Source organism: Lolium rigidum, chromosome 5 (genome assembly GCF_022539505.1).
Source record: "Lolium rigidum isolate FL_2022 chromosome 5, APGP_CSIRO_Lrig_0.1, whole genome shotgun sequence".
Classification (NCBI taxonomy): domain Eukaryota; kingdom Viridiplantae; phylum Streptophyta; class Magnoliopsida; order Poales; family Poaceae; genus Lolium; species Lolium rigidum.
The window spans coordinates 97680322-97697787 of record NC_061512.1 but is presented as its reverse complement, the minus strand read 5'-3'; the positions used below and the strand labels follow the sequence as shown (position 1 = coordinate 97697787).

Genomic DNA, 17466 nt, shown 5'->3' with positions numbered 1-17466 from the left:
TATCTTTGGCAGGCCCATTTGGGATTCCTATGTCAGGCACTGTGGCATCTTGTTAATAGGTTAGTTCCGGAAAATGCATGAAATCATCATAAAGTGCAAGCAAAACATGTAAGTATTGTCATAAAACAAGCATGGAACGACAGGAATTATGGATACGTCGGGGACGTATCAGCATCCCCAAGCTTAGTTCCTGCTCGTCCCGAGCAGGTAAACGATAAAAAGAATAATTTCGTAGTGACATGCTACTTACATAACCTTGATCATACTATTACAAAGCATATGAAATGAATGAAGTGACTCAAGGCAATGATCTATAGTTGCTAACAAGTAGATAACATATAGCAAAACTTTTCATGAATAATACCTTCAAGACAAGTATCAAAAGTCTTGCATAAGAGTTAACTCATAAAGCAATAAGTTCAAAGTAAAGGCATCGAAGCAACACAAAGGAAGATATAAGTTTCAGCGATTGCTTTCAACTTTCAACATGCATATCTCATGGATAATTGTCAACATAAAGTAATATGATGAATGCAAATATGCAAGTATGTAAGAATCAATGCACAGTTAACACAAGTGTTTGCTTCTAAGATGGAAGGAAGTAGGTAAACTAACTCAACATAAAGTAAAAGAAAGGCCCTTCGCATAGGGAAGCAGGGATTAAATCATGTGCTAGAGCTTTTTAAGTTTTGAAATCATATAGAGAGTATAAAAGTAAAGTTTTGAGAGGTGTTTGTTGTTGTCAACGAATGATAGTGGGCACTCTAACTACCTCATCAACCGGACTTTCAAGAGCGGCTCCCATGAAGGACGTTATCTCTACCAGACAAGGTAGATCATCCCTCTTCTCTTTTGTTTACACATGTATTTTAGTTTTATTATTTATGGATGACACTCCTCCCAACCTTTTGCTTACACAAGCCATGGCTAACCGAATCCTTGGGTGCCTTCCAACATTCACATACCATGAAGGGGTGTTTATTTGCAAAATTAAGTTGCTTACTGATGAATCAGAGCAAAACACGTGAAGAGAATTATTAATGCAAGTTAATTAATTGGGGCTGGGAACCCCATTGCCAGCTCTTTTTGCAAAATTATTGGATAAGCGGATGAAGCCACTAGTCCATTGGTGAGAGTCTCGTCAAGAGTAAATGACAAGGTTGAAAGATAAAACACCACATACTTCCTCATGAGCTATAAAACATCAACACAAATTGAGAAGCATTTTGAAGGTTTAAAGGTAGCACATGAAGTATTTACTTGGAATGGCAGGAAATACCACATAGTAGGTAGATATGGTGGACACAAATGGCATAGGTTTTGGCTCAAGGTTTTGGATGCACGAGAAGCATTTCCTCTCAGTACAAGGCTTTGGGCTAGCAAGGTTATTTGAAGCAAACACAAGTATGAACCGGTACAACAAAACTTACATAAGAACATATTGCAAGCATTATAATACTCTACACTGTCTTCCTTGTTGCTCAAACACTTTTACCTGAAAATATCTAGACCTTAAGAGAGACCAATCATGCAAACCAATTTCAACAAGCTCTACAGTAGTTCTCCACTAATAGGCTTAGACTACATGAAAAAACTTAATCATGATCTACTTGAGAGCTCAAAACAATTGCCAAGTGTCAAATTATCCAAGACATGATGAGGCATTTTCTGTTTCCAACCAAATATAAATAAGTGCAATAGCTTCCAACTTTTATCATTGAACATTAAAAGTAAAACGAAGAACACGAGTGTTCATATGAAAAAGCGGAGCGTGTCTCTCTCCCAAACAAGGATTGCTAGGATCCGAATTTATTCAAACATAAACAAAAATAAAAGCACACGGACGCTCCAAGTAAAGCACATATGATGTGACCGAATAAAAATATAGTTTCAATAGAAGAAACCTGATAAGTTGATGAAGAAGGGGATGCCTTGGGCATCCCCAAGCTTAGACGCTTGAGTCTTCTTGAAATATAAAGGGATGAACCACGGGGGCATCCCCAAGCTTAGACTTTTCACTCTTCTTGATCATATATCATCCTCCTCTCTTGACCCTTGAAAACTTCCTTCACACCAAACTTCTCATAAACTTCATTAGAGGGGTTAGTACTCAAAAAATTTGAATCCACCTTGGTTCTGTAGTGGCACATTGCAAGAACTCAATAAAACATTAGCTACAGCCCTCTACGTCTAGAAAACCTCGCTTAAAGTCCACAAGAGACAATGCAAAAAACAGAGACAAAATCTGCCAAAACAGAACAGCCAGTAAAGACGAATTTTAAATAAATACTTCCGTTGCTCAAATCAGAAAACTCAAAACTAATGAAAGTTGCGTACATATCTGAGGAACACGCACGTAAATTGGTATAATTTTCTGAGTTACCTACAGAGAAAACAGCCCAGATTCGTGACAGATAGAAATCTGTTTCTGCGCAGAAATCCAAATCTAGTATCAACCTTCGATTAGAGGATTCACTTGGCACAACAAAACACAAAACTAAGATAAGGAGAGGTTGCTACAGTAGTAAACAACTTCCAAGACACAAATATAAAACAAAGTACTGTAGCAAAATAACACATGGGTTATCTCCCAAGAAGTTCTTTCTTTATAGCCATTAAGATGGGCTCAGCAGTTTTAATGATGCACTCCCAAGAAATAGTATTTGAAGCAAAAGAGAGCATCAAGAGGCAAATCCAAAACAAGTTTAAGCCTAACATGCTTCCTATGCATAGGAATCTTGTACACAAATAAATTCATGAAGAACAAAGTGACAAGCATAAGAAGATAAAACAAGTGTAGCTTCAAAATTTTAAGCATATAGAGAGGTGTTTTAGTACCATGCAAATTTCTACTACCATATTTTCCTCTCTCATAATAATTTTCAGTAGCTTCATGAATAAACTCAACAATATAACTATCACATGCAGCATACTTTTCATGGTTTCCAAACACATAATTTTTATCAAGTTCAAGAATAGTGGAATTAAAACTTTCAAACTTACTTTTATTAATAATATAACAAGGTAGTTGATCAATCTCAATAGATATGGGACTCATAGAATAAGTCAAGAACTCTCCAATCCCATTTTCATTAGTAGTACAATTAATATTATCAAGTAACATAGGACCATCATCTAGAGCTTTATCATAGACATTTGCCAAACAAAATTCTTTAGTACCATGCATTTCGACATCAGGCACAAACATAGCATTATCATAAGATTTATCAAAGTAGCATGGATATTGAGCTTATTTATGTTCCTACCAAAGATCATGTTGCCCGTGGTGATATTGAGCTTATTTATGTTCCTACCAAAGATCAACTTGCCGATATATTCACGAAGCCTCTTGATGAAGCAAGGTTTTGCTATTTGAGGAATGAGCTAAATATCATTGATTCAAGGAGTATAGCTTGACTATCTTGCAAACACACCTTTATCTCAAAACTTTATTTGGTTTAGATGTGGGCATGGAAATAGGGGGAGTGCGGTTTAAACTATTGAGCTATCCCTCCCCCATAATGCCAACATTAAGAAATCATTCTCTTTATATCATGTGTTGATATGTGAGCTTCAATGATGAGTTGTGGTTTGGGCCCAAGATATATCTTCGCGGTGCCATGCCATAACACTCATATATGGTGGCCTAGGCCACCACACTCTTCTTTGTGAAGAGTTGAAGTTATTTGGATCTTTCATGGATTTTATTTGACTATCTCTTGTTCTTATAGGAAATCACTCATGGTTGGTCTTTATTTACAATGTTTTGCAAATATGAGTGATATTGTACCATCAATAGTGTGATCTTTCTATCCTAAGCCCCACCTTTCCTAAAGAAACAATTCCAATCTTTATACACTAAAACTATGAAAAATTTCGAGGGTTTTTGGGCCTTGGGCTGCTTTGGCGGCACTGCCGGTGCCTTCACCCCGGCACTGCCGGTGGTTCCACCCCAGTACTGCCGGCCTCGGCTGGGCGGCACTGCCGCTGTGGGCGTGGGGTCAAGTGGAGGGCCCGGAGGGGGAGTTAGGGCAACTGGCTCATTCTCCCCCCTGCGTTCCTCTCCTCCCACCCGACTCAGCCGTCGCCGCCGCCGCCCCTGTCCTTCGGCCGCTATCTCGGGCCCTCCCTCCTCCTCTGGTCGGCTGGATCCGGGCATGGCACCCTCCTCCATGGCTTCCTCCTCTGGTGAGCTTCCTCTCCCTCTCTAGGATGGGTTGACCTTCCTAGAAGAAAGAAGTTGGATGAATCACTCCCTAGGTTTTGCCATAAGAGGTAGATGATGAAGTACATTGTGTGTTGAAAAATTGAGAAACAATGGCTGAGTCTGCGGTAGATCTGGTCGTTTTTCCTGTTGACCGGCACTGCCGGCCACCCCTCAGCGGCACTGCCGTTGGGCCGGCACTGGCGCCCCCATAGCACGGCACTGCCGGTTGGGCCGGCACTGCCGCCCATACCACCCCGGCACTGCCAGCCTCGCTGATGCCAGATCTTCGTCAGCCTCTTCTATTGTATCTTGAACATTTCATTCACCATGCACTGTGATGACCCACAAGTATAGGGGATCGCGGCAGTCTTCGCGGGTAGTAAAACCCAATTTATTGATTCGACACAAGGGGAGGTAAAGAATACTTATAAGCCTTAACAACTGAGTTGTCAATTCAGCTGCACCTGGAAAAGCACTAGTAACAGGGGTGATGTGAAAGTAGCAATGATATGAGAGCGATAGTAACGAGTAACACGGCAGCAGTAATAGTAATATGAGAGCAATGGCACCGGAAAATAGTTGATACTACTTCCAATGACATGTAGAACGAGTATATGATGATGAAAGATGGACCGGGGTTCCCAGCTATCTACACTAGTGGCAACTCTCCAATAACAAGTGTTGGGTGAACAAATTACGGTCGGGCAATTGATAGGATTGAAATAGCATTAAGACAGAATATCAAGATCATTAATCATGTAGGCATGTTTCCCATATATAGTCATACGTGCTCGCAATGAGAAACTTGTACAACATCTTTTGTCCTACCAGCCGGTGGTAGTCGGGCCTCTAGGGAATCTACTGGAAATTAAGGCACTCCTTTTAATAGAGCACCGGAGCAAAGCATTAACACTCCGTGAAAACATGTGTCCCTCACATCACCGCCATCCCCTCCGGTTGTCCCGATTCTTGTCACTTCGGGGCCTTTGGTTCCGGACAGTGACATGTGCATACAACTTGTAGATACAATCTAAGCAATAATTATAGAGCTTAAATCTAAGATCATGCCACTCGGGCCCTAGTGACAAGCATTAAACACAACAAGATTGCAGCAACAATAACTTCATAAACTTTGTAGATAGACAATCATAACGTAACAATCCATCGGATCCCGACAAACACAACACCGATTACATCAGATGAATCTCAATCATGTAAGGCAGCTCATGAGATCATTGTATTGAAGTACATGGGGGAGAGAATACCAACTAGCTACAGCTAGAACCCGTAGTCCATGGGGGAACTACTCACGGAGCATGATGGAGGCGATGGCGTTGATGGAGATGGCTTCCGGGGGCACTTCCCCGTCCCGGCAGGGTGCCGGAACAGAGAGTTCTGTCCCCCGAATTGGAGTTTCGCAACGGTGGCGGCGCCCCTGGAGTCTTTCTGGAGTTTCGTCAAGAGGTATCGCGTTTTTAGGTCGAAAGGGTTTTATAGGCGAAGAGGCGGCGCGGGAGGGGCGACAGGGTGGCCCCACAGTAGGCCGGCGCGGCCAAGGTGTGGCCCGCGCGGCCCACATGTGTGGTGGCCCCCTGGCTTTCCTCCGACTCCCCTTCGGTTTTCTGGAGCCTTCCGGGAAAAATAGGAGGTTTGGCGTTGATTTCGTCCAATTCCGAGAATATTGCCCGAACAGCCTTTCTGGAACCAAAAACAGACGAGAAACAGGAAACTGGCACTATGGCATCTTGTTAATAGGTTAGTTCCGGAAAATGCATGAAATCATCATAAAGTGCAAGCAAAACATGTAAGTATTGTCATAAAACAAGCATGGAACGACAGAAATTATGGATACGTCGGGGACGTATCACACTGCTTGTCATGTTTTCTCTGTTTTAGTGTACCTTATCATCTGCTTCTTCTATCCCTTGCTTTCTCAGGTGCAGGTGGTTCTCATCGATCAAGCTCGGGCAAACGGGTTGTCCCTTCTGACTTTGAAGCTGAAATCTTACCTGTCAAGAAAGCATCTCGTCGGGAGAAGGGCATGGCTGCAGCTGAACCTCGAGGTAACATCATCCGCAGGCTGCGAGGCATGCCCGTTGGGAAATGGCCTGATCACGAGTATGCTCGGCTGCGTCAGATAACATCTACACCACACCCAAGGCCGACAATTGTTCTGCACTGTTCTGGACTAAGTATCAAGAGAAGACTTATGATGATCTCTATGCTAATGCCACCTATCGTGTTGCTCCTATGCATCATATCAACTTTTCTCACATGGATAAACACGCCCAATACTTTGCAGAAGCTCGAGAGGTTTGTGAGCAATTTGGTCTTATTCCGCTGATGAAGTTTCGTCATCCTTACTGTGTTGATCTGATTGGGCAATTCTTTGCTACAATCTATGTTGATAATGATGATGCCAAGACTATGACTTGGATGACAGAGGGTCGCATGTTACATGGAACTTGGGGCCAATTTGCAGCATGTCTTGGTTATCCAGTGCTCCCTGCCAATGAAGACGTATATTTTAGGGCTCACAACACTCCCAAGCCCATTGAGAAGTCTCTCCTTGCTGATCTTTATCTTGAAGGAGAAGTGGTGTATGGATCACAAAAATTTCTTCGCCCGGTGTATGACATCCTTCTCCGCATTTACCGAGAGGTCCTAAATTCCAAGGTTGGCTGCGTTGATCAGATCTATGGGTACCTTGGAAATCTGTTGTATCTCTCTCACCAGCACCGTGACTCTGGCCTTCAGCTTGATGTGATGGATTTTCTGTGGAATGAGTTTTGGGCATGCATCATGTCTCGCAAGTCTCCTGTGTTTGCTCCATACTTCATGTGCTTCATTTCATCTCGCTGGGACAATGCTGGATATGGCACCCTCACTGATGATGTTATCCTTCTACATCACAAATCCAAGGATCTCAAGGTCAAGACTCATCCCGATCCTCCTCGTCTTCCCAGTGCTGAGGATTCTGCTGAAGAAGACTCTGATATGGAGTATGCTCCTCCTGTTGACAGTGGCTGGGTTTCTCGCATAGAGGCCAAGTTGGCCAAGATGTTTTGTCTTAAGTCTGACATCAACAGGCGCCAGTATCAAGCTCACAGGGAAAGGAAGATGGAGAGGAGGAACACAAAGCTTATTATGCGCAAGTTGGATATTCCTGTTGAGAGTGGATCTGAGGAGATTATTACTCCAGAAGAAGAGTGGCTCTCTAAGCATGGCAATGTGACTGAATTTGAACAGCTTGGGCTACCCGGTCCTTCGCGCCGTTAGCGCCCCACTAGTGATGAAGATGAGCCTGCCGGGTCTGAAGACGATGAAGAGTCGGAGGAATCCTTCGAGGATGAGTGAGCTTCCATGGGACGATGTAGCATCGCTTCTTTTCTCCTTTTTGGTGTCTTGATGCCAAAGGGGGAGAAGAAGGTCTAGTAGGACTTGCACGAGATTTGCTAGGGTTGAGGGCACAAGCATTTGCTTTTTTATCATTCCGTTAAAGCTTGTGTCCTCCGTTTATCATCTATGCTTATGTTGAACATTATCTTGTGTTTTATGTTGTTTAAAACTCTGTTCTATGTGTGGTGGGCAAGACCATTTAGTGAGTGACTTATTGCTATGGTTTTCAATATTCAATATGGTTGAGATTATTGTCATGAAATGGTATGATCATCTTATATATCTCAACTTGTCTATGGATTTATCTCAAATTGATACATGATATGATTATGGGACTCTTGTTCATGAAATTGAGATTATTGTCATGAAATGTTGAGGATTTCATTATGGAAGGGTATGATCTTCACATCTCAACTTTTATTATCTTCCATCCATTATCTGTCATATTTGTCGTATAAGCATTGTGTTCTCTACCTTGAAAGTTACAGTTGCTCTACACCTAATGTGTGCATCTATATTCAAGCACTAAATTCTTGTATGCACACATCTAGGGGGAGTTTCTCTCTTATGTCTAACACAATTCTATTCTTGCTCTATACTTTGCAAAATCCCGATATTGTCATCAAACACCAAAAAGGGGGAGATTTAAAGAACATTTCATGATCTCTGAGGTTTTGTGTGTTTCTTAACAACACCGGTGACAATTTAACTGTGTGCTAAGTGGATTACAAATATATAAAAGATACCACGGGTAAATCTCGACCCACTCAAAAAGGAAGAAAAGAAGAAGAAGAAGCTGAAGTTTTTTCCCTGGCCGGCACTGCCGGCGGTACTGGGCCGGCACTGCCGGTGGCTGCACCCCGGCACTGCCGGCGATTCTTGCCCGGCACTGCCGGCCTACCTGTCGACCAACTGAATAAGAAAGTTGGTCGGCACTGCCGGCGTCTCAAGGCCGGCACTGCTGGCGATTCTCCTCCAACGGGCAGAAAAGTTGGTGGGGTATAAATAGGACCCTTCCCCTACCTTGGAAGGGTGCTCAAACCCTAAGATCTTCCTCCACCATTGCTGAGCCACCAAGAACACCAAAATAGCCGGATCTCCTCCCTCAACCACCCAAATCCCTTGTGCTTTGAAGAATCGAAGGAGAAGACCCCGATCTACATCCTCACCGAAGCGTTTTTCATTTCCCCCTCATATGCTTGAGGACCCCCTTGCTAGTGTTCCTCTTTGGATCCCTAGTTGTTGTTGTTGTTGATTGTTGTGTTGTTACAGATTTGGGAGCCTCCAATTTGGTTGTGGATGTGTGCCCCAAGAACTTTGTAAAGGCCCGGTTTCCGCCTCGAGGAAATCCCTTGGTGGAAGTGGGCTAGGTCTTCGTGGCATTGCTCACATGAGACCTGAGTGCAGGCTTCGTGGCTGTTGGTTTGGCTTTCGTAGCAACCACACTCCTCGAAACGTAGACGTACCTTCTTGCAAAGGAAGAGAACTACGGGAATCATCTCCGTGTCTCCGCGTGCTCCACTCTCGGTTACCTCTATCCTATTCTATCTCCTATATATTGCGTAGCTATATCTTGCTTAGTTGTTAACCTTGTCGTATAGGTAAATTCACATAGTTGCATATCTAGAGAATTTACTTTTGTGTCAAGCCTAAATTGAAAAAGAACTAAAAATTGGTTAGCACCTATTCACCCCCCCTCTAGGTGCGGTATACGATCCTTTCAATCTTGCCGACGAGTTTGGTTGTGACGTGGTAGCCGGTGAAAACCGCGCCTCGACTTCAATCTTGGCGAACGATAGCAGCGTCTTTTGGCATCATTACCTTGTTAAAGGCACCAGCTTTTCTTGTCTTGTTATTTCACCTGGGAGCGGTGGATCCTACATGTTGCCGACGGGTGGCGTTGTGGCTACTGGCTCGGTTTTAGTAAAGGAGGCGGTCCTAGGTCCATCTCAAGCTAAGAGCATCTAGTAGAGCCCGTAAACCACGCCAAAACCGTTTTTTCGACCGATTTACGGGTTCGGGTCGAAAGTGGCGCAGAACAACGACTGAACTCACCGTCCGGTCCGAAAAACTTTTTCAGGGCCCGAAATTTTTTAGACTCGACCCCTATTGATACAGACTAAAGGGTGGTTTACAGACCCAAAACTGAACGGACTTCTCCAGCGCCGACATCCGTACAATCACCTCCATCCGTCCATTTCTGGCTATTTTGTTAAAATTATGGGACGACGACCAAGCTCGTGGCTGCAGATGAGACGTGCGACGGGCGTACACAGCAAGCTATGGCGCGGCATGATGGCAGGTTGCGCAAGCTGCATGTGCGGCCAAGCAGCAGCAATGCGCCGCGGCCAAGCAGAAGCAAGCAACACCAATGCGCCTCGGCCAAGCAGGAGCAGCTAGCAGCTGCATGCACGGGCAAGCAGCAGCAATGACTCTAGAGATAGCATCAATCTAGAGCCGTGGAGCTGCATGGCCAAGTCGCAGCAGCAATCACGGCCGTGTCCGGCCGCGCCGCCCGGACCTGCGCTCGGCTCTTCCCTGTGTGCGACCATCCTCGCCTGATCCCCAAGCTCGCGGCTGCAGCTGGGGTTCGGCCACCGGCCTGTGCGAGGAGATCTAGGAAGCGGCGCGGACAGTTCTTGTGAAGAAGATGATGATTTTTGAATATTTCGTTTTTCAGTTCTAATTTACATGATCTGTTTTGCGCCAGCCGTTTTGCGACCCGTAAACACGTTTTCGGAACACTGAACTCGAGTTTTTCGGTTTGCACTTTTACAGGCTCTGCTAGAGATGCTCTAAGACTTTATATCTGCTTCACACATGTCTTCATTGATCTGGATGAAAGTCGTGTTCGGGAAGGCTCCACCGATGAACTCCACTGGGTGACTCATGCATGTAGATTGCCGAATCGGATGGGATTGGGTCACGTGTAACCATGTTTTTTCTAACCTATTGGTTTTAGAGAGAGCGATGTGATGCTCTTCAGTCTGTTGCCATTGTTGGACATGCCTTTAGTTCCATGGTGATGTCAGTAGTGGAGAATACCAAGATCTGTGGACTAGTAATGATGGTTCGAGTCCTGGTGGAGATGAGAGATTGTCTTGGTGATTTGTGACTTGGATCAGCGGCATCGGCAAGTGGGAGCGTCAGCACAAAATAAGTTCAGAGCCCAATCTTCAGGGTGAAACCTCAAGGTCTGGCCTTAATTGGTTGTGCATGGAAATGTCCTTTTTGAAGATATTGTTTTTGAGAGAGAGAGAACCTTCTCGAGGGTCATAACCTATGATCTATGATGGAGAGAGCTATGAGGGGATGCGGCACCCAGCCATAGAAGGATGGAGAGGGCGAGAACTAATGGGAGAGCTTCTCAAAACAGATAATAATCTAAAGGATTTGTGTTAAAAATGACTACGTGACACCGGTCAACCATTGGTCAAACCTGTTTAGGACCAGTTGTGCACAACTTATTTAGAAATAGAACTACCGCTGCAAGGAATCGTCCAAACTCATAGGATATTCGGTGCATTTTACTCTTATAAATATATATATGACTCATATTACAAGATAAAGAGAAAACATTAAATAGTACAATATAAATGGGTAATCAGACATAAAAGCAATTTAAAACAGAAGGAAGAGTGCAATCAAGACCGTAGGCCTGAAATGTTCGAAGCCGAACTAGTCATGGTTCCACCATAGCTTTCGTGACCATGTCATCAACTAAAGTACTACGTATCAACAAAGACTACTAAATTTTGTTCACAATAGTAGACCAATCTCCTACGATGGAGATTGGCAATTGCCACAAGTTTAATCACAGGGGCACCTCATCTAGGCACGCAGCAGCCCCAACATCGCTAGACCTGTCTAACAAGCTTGCTTGCAAAAACTCGAAAATAAGGGGTTGTTGAAGAAGATAACATCATTGCCGATGATGTCCATTGTCCATTTTTTTCTATAAGGGGCGCTTTATTAGTTAAAATATTTTAAGCATTACACCCAGCCTCTGCATAACTAGGATGCACACAGCCGTTTAGTAGTCCAGTATCAAATAAAAGGAGATAGAAAGAAAGAACGATGCAAAAAAGCCAACTACTATATAGTTTCATTGGCTTCAATCCTTCGACTATGCAGCCACCCATGTTGGGAAATAAACTCCCTGGCCGTGTTCTCCAACCGTGTAGACACCTACGTAAAGCGGTCTCGATCTTCCAAACGCTGAAGTGGCGACCATGAACGAAGCAAAATTGTACACCGGTAAATAACCTGCATGATAGATGAATTTTTGTCATTAAAAATGTTGTCATTTCTACATAGCCAAAGCGATCATGCTAACGCAACCGCTCTCACTTTGATAATAGTTTTGTATCTATGATCAACCCCATTTAGCCAATTGCCATAGTTGTTTGCAATGCTACGAGGTGGATGTAAGGTAGATCCTATCTGAATGATTGACCATATAGATCTAGCAACCCGATAATTGAAGAAAATGTGTTTTATTGTCTCATCTTCGTGACAAAACACACATTTCGTACAACCATACCAGTTGCGTTTTACAAGGTTATCTTTAGTAAGAATCACACCTCGACTAAAATACCATGCAAAGACCTTTGTTTTAAGAGATATCTTCATCTTCGAGATGGATTTTCCATGAAGACCGACGAGGATAAAAACTCTCAAGCTCCTCAGCAACGGTCCTCCATCGTCCCATGGTGGGCTTACGTTTGGTGTCACTCTCAAGCCCACATATGCTAATTTACTCTTTACACATCGATCGATCTAATTATCTGCACTTTCCGAGGAGCCCTATGCAATCTCTTCGGAAGGCAGGCCTACAACGTACCTAGTTGATCACCTCAAAATTCACATGAAGATTTTAATTTGCTAGGCGATTCTATCGAAGGAATCGCTTTAGATCCACCACCATGGCCGTGATGTCGTCCCTGCTCCCTCTGCTCCTTGCCATGGCGACGAGCTCCTTGCAGGAGTCCATGGACACGCCGGCATTACCACCGCCGCTGCTCCTGGCGACGGCTTCTACGGCTTCGTGGTTGGACACCTTGCTCCAGAGGCCGTCGGATGCGAGGACGAGGAAGGCGCAGTCCGGCGTGACGCGGAGGCGTGTCACCTCCGGCTCGCAGGTGACCCAGGGCCTCATGTCGGCGTCGCCGAATGCCCGCGACACGGCGAGGCTGTCCTGCACCCGCCACACGCCGCCGCTGCCCCGGCTCACGTACCCGCCCTGTGTGAAAACAACATACATAGTCAGTGTTACTCCTGAATTTTTGCAAGAACGAATGGTTTTCCGATCTACATATACTACTATATGTTATGTGTATACTGGTCACGTACGGAGCTCTCGATGCGGAGCCGCTCGTCTTCCCGGCCGGGAGTGTGGTCGGACGTCAAGGCGTTGGCGATGCCGTCGCGGGTGCCGAGCACGGCGCGGCAGTCGCCCACGTTGGCAACGTAGAGCTCGCCGTCCTTCACCAGCGCCGTTGCCGCGCAAGCACCACCTCGCGTGCCCTGCATTGCAAGCGTGCATGTCATACATCTGATTTTTTTTTTTTTTTTTTTTTTTTTTTGCGGAAGATGTCATACATCTGTTGATGGTACATTTTTGCACAAACGTGTACAAAGACCAAGGAACCACATGTAAATGCTAAGACCCTTCTTCCATAGTTCCATTGCAGCCCTTAAGTAAATGAACTAGGAAATTTGATTCGATTCAGTGTTTTCATGAGAAAAACTTGAACAATCATACTGGTTGAATTAATAATAAAAGGATCCTTATGTGTGGATTGTAATCACATCAAACATAACTAATTCAACATGCATATAAATATGAAATTTTTGAATACATTTTTCCTCCATTCCAAATATATGTTCATAAAGCAAGAAAAAACATGCATGCACTTACTAGTGAGGACCATGTATACACCATTTTTGTTTTACCACATGACTCTTTGTCTACACCTAAGTGGTCTTAGTCTTAGATTTTCTGTTTGTAAATAGTAGATGATGTTAGCCGTCTAATCTTGATTGAGATATCGTAAGGATGTTCATTTAGACATAAAGAGTACTTTCTTTTATGAGTCATAATTTAAGATTAGTATCTCTCCGTTCATAAAAAGATGTCGGTCTAAATTATTCACTAAAGAAGGTGTAGATACAAATTTATGACATGTTTTTATGAACAGAGGTAGTATAAAAAACATTTATGATGCTAAAACACAATCGATCTCTACACTCCTGAACAACAACCTAGCGTGCACGCATCTCCAGGGTTCGACCCAGGGATCAAGCTGGTCGATGTGGGCTAACCAACTAGCAGCAACATGCAGCAGAAGCGACACGGCAGCTCCCATCAGCATCATGTAGGACAAATTAAGGCATCAGCGAGACGAGTCAAATAAAGGCGCGCACACAGCTTTCAAGCTAAGCCATCGCCGTCGTCCAACTCGCACGTAACAACAACAAAAGGGAAAGGTTTGAAGCGTTCAAAAGGTGCAGCTAGCCAAGAACAGGTCAAACGGAAAAGCACTAGTTGCCCATGTTGCTCTTGCTTCTGCATGCCAATTAACCGAGACGTCGACGCACGTACGTATCAGCTGGTGGCTACGAAGAAAATCTAGCTGTGATGTGCATGCGCGCCTACCTGGCTGAGGAACTCGCTGTCCGTGGCCAAATACCCGGCTCTGATCGCCGCCATGACATCCAGCTCCAGCTGCGCAGCCAGCGCGGCGACGATGTTCTTCCCCAGCTTGTCGGCGATCAGGTCAACGGCGGCCCTGCCGCCATGCCCGTCGTACACACCGTAGAACGCCTGCAATTAGTTCACAGATTCTCAGTTAACTAATGTTGCTCGGTCGTACGCTGGGTTAGGGGTTAGGACACATATATTAACAGAACAAAGCTGAAATTGTTGTGAATGTGCACTGCCAAAATGTATAGATAATCTTCTGAAAGGAAATAATGGTCTAAGCTTGGAAGTTTTCTCGCTAAGCAATGGACCGGCGGGGTTGGTTATTTGTTTGTTTTCTTTGCTCATTCCGTTCAACGTTTTCGTTTTATCCTGTCCTAGTTTGTGTTGCATACGTAATAATCGTGTAACCTTAATTTATTGCCTATATTCTCCGAAAAACAAATGTTTTCAGAGAACTTGATTCAGCAATGTTTCGATTTAGGTCTCGCTACTATCTGAATTTGTTTCACGAATTTCGTAGAAAATAGTTTCATTTTGACATTTTTCGCAGGTAATTTTTTTTTACAGAAATATCCCCTCTGTTACAAAATAAGTGTTGTAGCTTTTTCTACATACCTATCTATCTACACAATATACATTGTGACACTTATATTTGAACAGAGGCAGTACATGTCTGTTCCACTACCAATCCATTTACACATTATCTTCTTGTCTATTAATTGCTTACAATCCTGGTCTATGTTTCATCGCTAGAGGACAACTAGTGGGCGGTAAGGGGTGCCGGTTGCTGAGGTTCAGTTGTTGCGATGGAGCTTATTGTCGCAACATTGATCGCGGCTAGTTGCATAATAGGTTATTACCACTCAAGAGCTTATTGAACTACCATGTAATAGTCATCTTTGTTGGGGTTGATGCGGAAACTTGGTTACATTATGTATGTTGTTGGTCATGCGCGCCAATTGAATCCATTTCAAATGTAGCCACTCCAAATTTTCTTCCTAAGATGAAACTGAAATACATTCTCTGCAGGAATTCGCTATAGTTTCCAGTCGACTTAAAATTATCCAGGTTCGTCCAACAGAGTTGTACAATCCTAAATCTGAACTTCCACATCGTGAATAACAACTACATGCTTGCAAAAAAAATTGAGACCATATTTCTATAAATCTATTTTTTCTATTTTTATGCTTGGCAGACGGATTTGGGTTCTACATTACCTAGAATTTTCAGTTGAGATTTAGCAATAAGGCATATATATTCTTGATGATGTTTCGTATTTCAATTACTGTTCCCAAAACTAATCCACTTGAAACGAACATCAAAATACTTATTATGTAATGACATTTCTCAAAGCATGCTTTTTGTTGAGAATGAAATGCCACTGGCACAATAGTTCAGTATTGGGGATGGGAGTTCAGTAAGCAATTTCTTTGTCCGTAAATTCTACCAGTTCAATATAAAATATTCCTCTTCTACTCATTTGATTCAGGCTTCATTCCAAGAACTAGTCCCTCCTATTGATAACCATTAAAGTTCCCCATTTAAAATCAACGAAGCTGACTGAAGTAGTAGTACTAGTTTGAGATTTTCTTTCTACAGGCTGGGGTAGTTTTTGTGAAGCTAAAATGATGAAATGAAGTGATCGTACAGTCTTTACCAATTGGGAGTCTCCAGCAATTCCGTCGGTGATCACGCCATAGGCATCCTCCATCGCATGCCTTACGCCTCTCCTGCTCGCAACGCAGAACCCCTCCCCCTGCGCCTCCACCTCCGCCGCTACCTCGGTCTCCCGGCAAGCAGCCTCGCCGAACGGGTTGACGCCGGCGTGGGCCACGGGCGGCGGTATCACCAGCCTCGACGGCCTCTTCGCCGTCGCCTTGAACGCAGGAAGAACGAGCACCGGAGGCGCTTGCGCCGCCATGAGCTGGTCACTGGCATCGTCGAGGAGCGCGGTGACCGCGACGGCCATGACAGGGCGCACCTTCTTGATCGCCCTGGCCGGCGGAATCCCGGCGGCGATGGCCTGCAGGGCCGACCTCGGGGAGCAGAGGGACATGAGCGCGTGGACGAGGCGAGCGAAGGCGACGAAGACGGAGCACAGGAACTCGACGCTGTGGAGCATCGCCGGTCGCCGGAGAGGTTTGTCAACGATGCGACGGAGATGAGAGAGGGTAGGTTAGTTTCTAGGATTCGGTTAGGTTGCCATAAGTCACAATAACCATTTAAGAAGGCTTTTGCTTGGGTTGGGATCGCATATATAGGTGACGGGGGCAACGGGATGGAAGGAAAGGAAGGAAGACGGGGTCGTGAGGTTGACCGGTCGACGTGACGGTGTTGGCGACGGTATTGCTGCCGCCTATTCGCGATTAAAACAATTATTTTCACTTTCTTTGTGCCGGTGAAAAGGGTCTGAGGTTTACAAAAGCTTGGTCTTTATTATATGCGGTAGTTTTTCGTGTCAAGTTGAGCAAATGAATGACATTTTCGTTTTTTTACACATTCATTCCAAAAGATTTAAAAAATGACAAACAGATCATTATGATGCGGTTAGCATGGCTGAAAACTTGTTATCAGTTTTGCGACAACATGCCTCTCGTTTTGGCGAGCGCTAACCAGGTCACTCATGACCCTTGTTCGCCGCTACGAGCCTACGATACACAACTTGAAGATTGGATACTAAATTTTAATTTCCATCATGCTTTTTTTTTACAATAAAGATTGCATATTCATATCAAGGGCAACTGGTTTACAAGGGATGGTACAGATACTGAAAAATGCACTCCAAATTATTACAAAAGAAATGACCCGTAGAGGTCAAGGCAAATCGAACAATATGCTAAAACAAGAGTAGTTTGAAAAAAAGTCAAGCATACCACACAGTTGCTTCTATTTGCCATCCCCACTTGTCGTTGCTTGTTCACATCCACTAGGAAACTCCTTGCTGGACACGTCCACAAGATAGTAGCTCCTTTTATGAGAATAGCTAGAGAAACATGGCTCTAGGTGAAAAACAGCTAGGATTCTCAAAAATAATCTTGAATGTGGCGTACCCAAAAAAGAGAAAATGGAACATTCTATATCGCTAAATAGTAAAAAGTGCATAAGTGAAATCCTTTGAGCAAGAAGCCAGTGATCCCACAACATCAAAGTGATA

At 44.1% G+C, this 17466-nt stretch overlaps 1 protein-coding gene across 1 annotated transcript; it reads right to left on the bottom strand.

Moving 5' to 3' along the window:
• Positions 1-12215: 12215 nt before the first annotated feature.
• LOC124658364 (probable protein phosphatase 2C 77) lies at positions 12216-16065 on the bottom strand. Its single transcript, XM_047196712.1, has 4 exons — positions 15970-16065; positions 14265-14432; positions 12959-13132; positions 12216-12848 (listed from the first exon to the last, which is right to left on the bottom strand). The coding sequence occupies exons 1-4, from the start codon at positions 16021-16023 to the stop codon at positions 12501-12503; spliced, it is 744 nt and encodes a 247-aa protein (XP_047052668.1). The 5' UTR covers positions 16024-16065; the 3' UTR covers positions 12216-12500.
• Between the last annotated feature and the right edge of the window lie 1401 nt (positions 16066-17466).

Bases quoted from the DNA above. Each gene is read 5' to 3' on its own strand.
- LOC124658364 (XM_047196712.1), bottom strand. From the start codon at position 16,023: ATGGAGGATGCCTATGGCGTGATCACCGACGGAATTGCTGGAGACTCC. The intron at 14,433-15,969 runs GTAAAGACTGTA...AACTAATTGCAG, and splicing joins TTGCTGGAGACTCCCAATTG to GCGTTCTACGGTGTGTACGA. The intron at 12,849-12,958 runs GTACGTGACCAG...GTTTTCACACAG, and splicing joins GGCTCCGCATCGAGAGCTCC to GGCGGGTACGTGAGCCGGGG.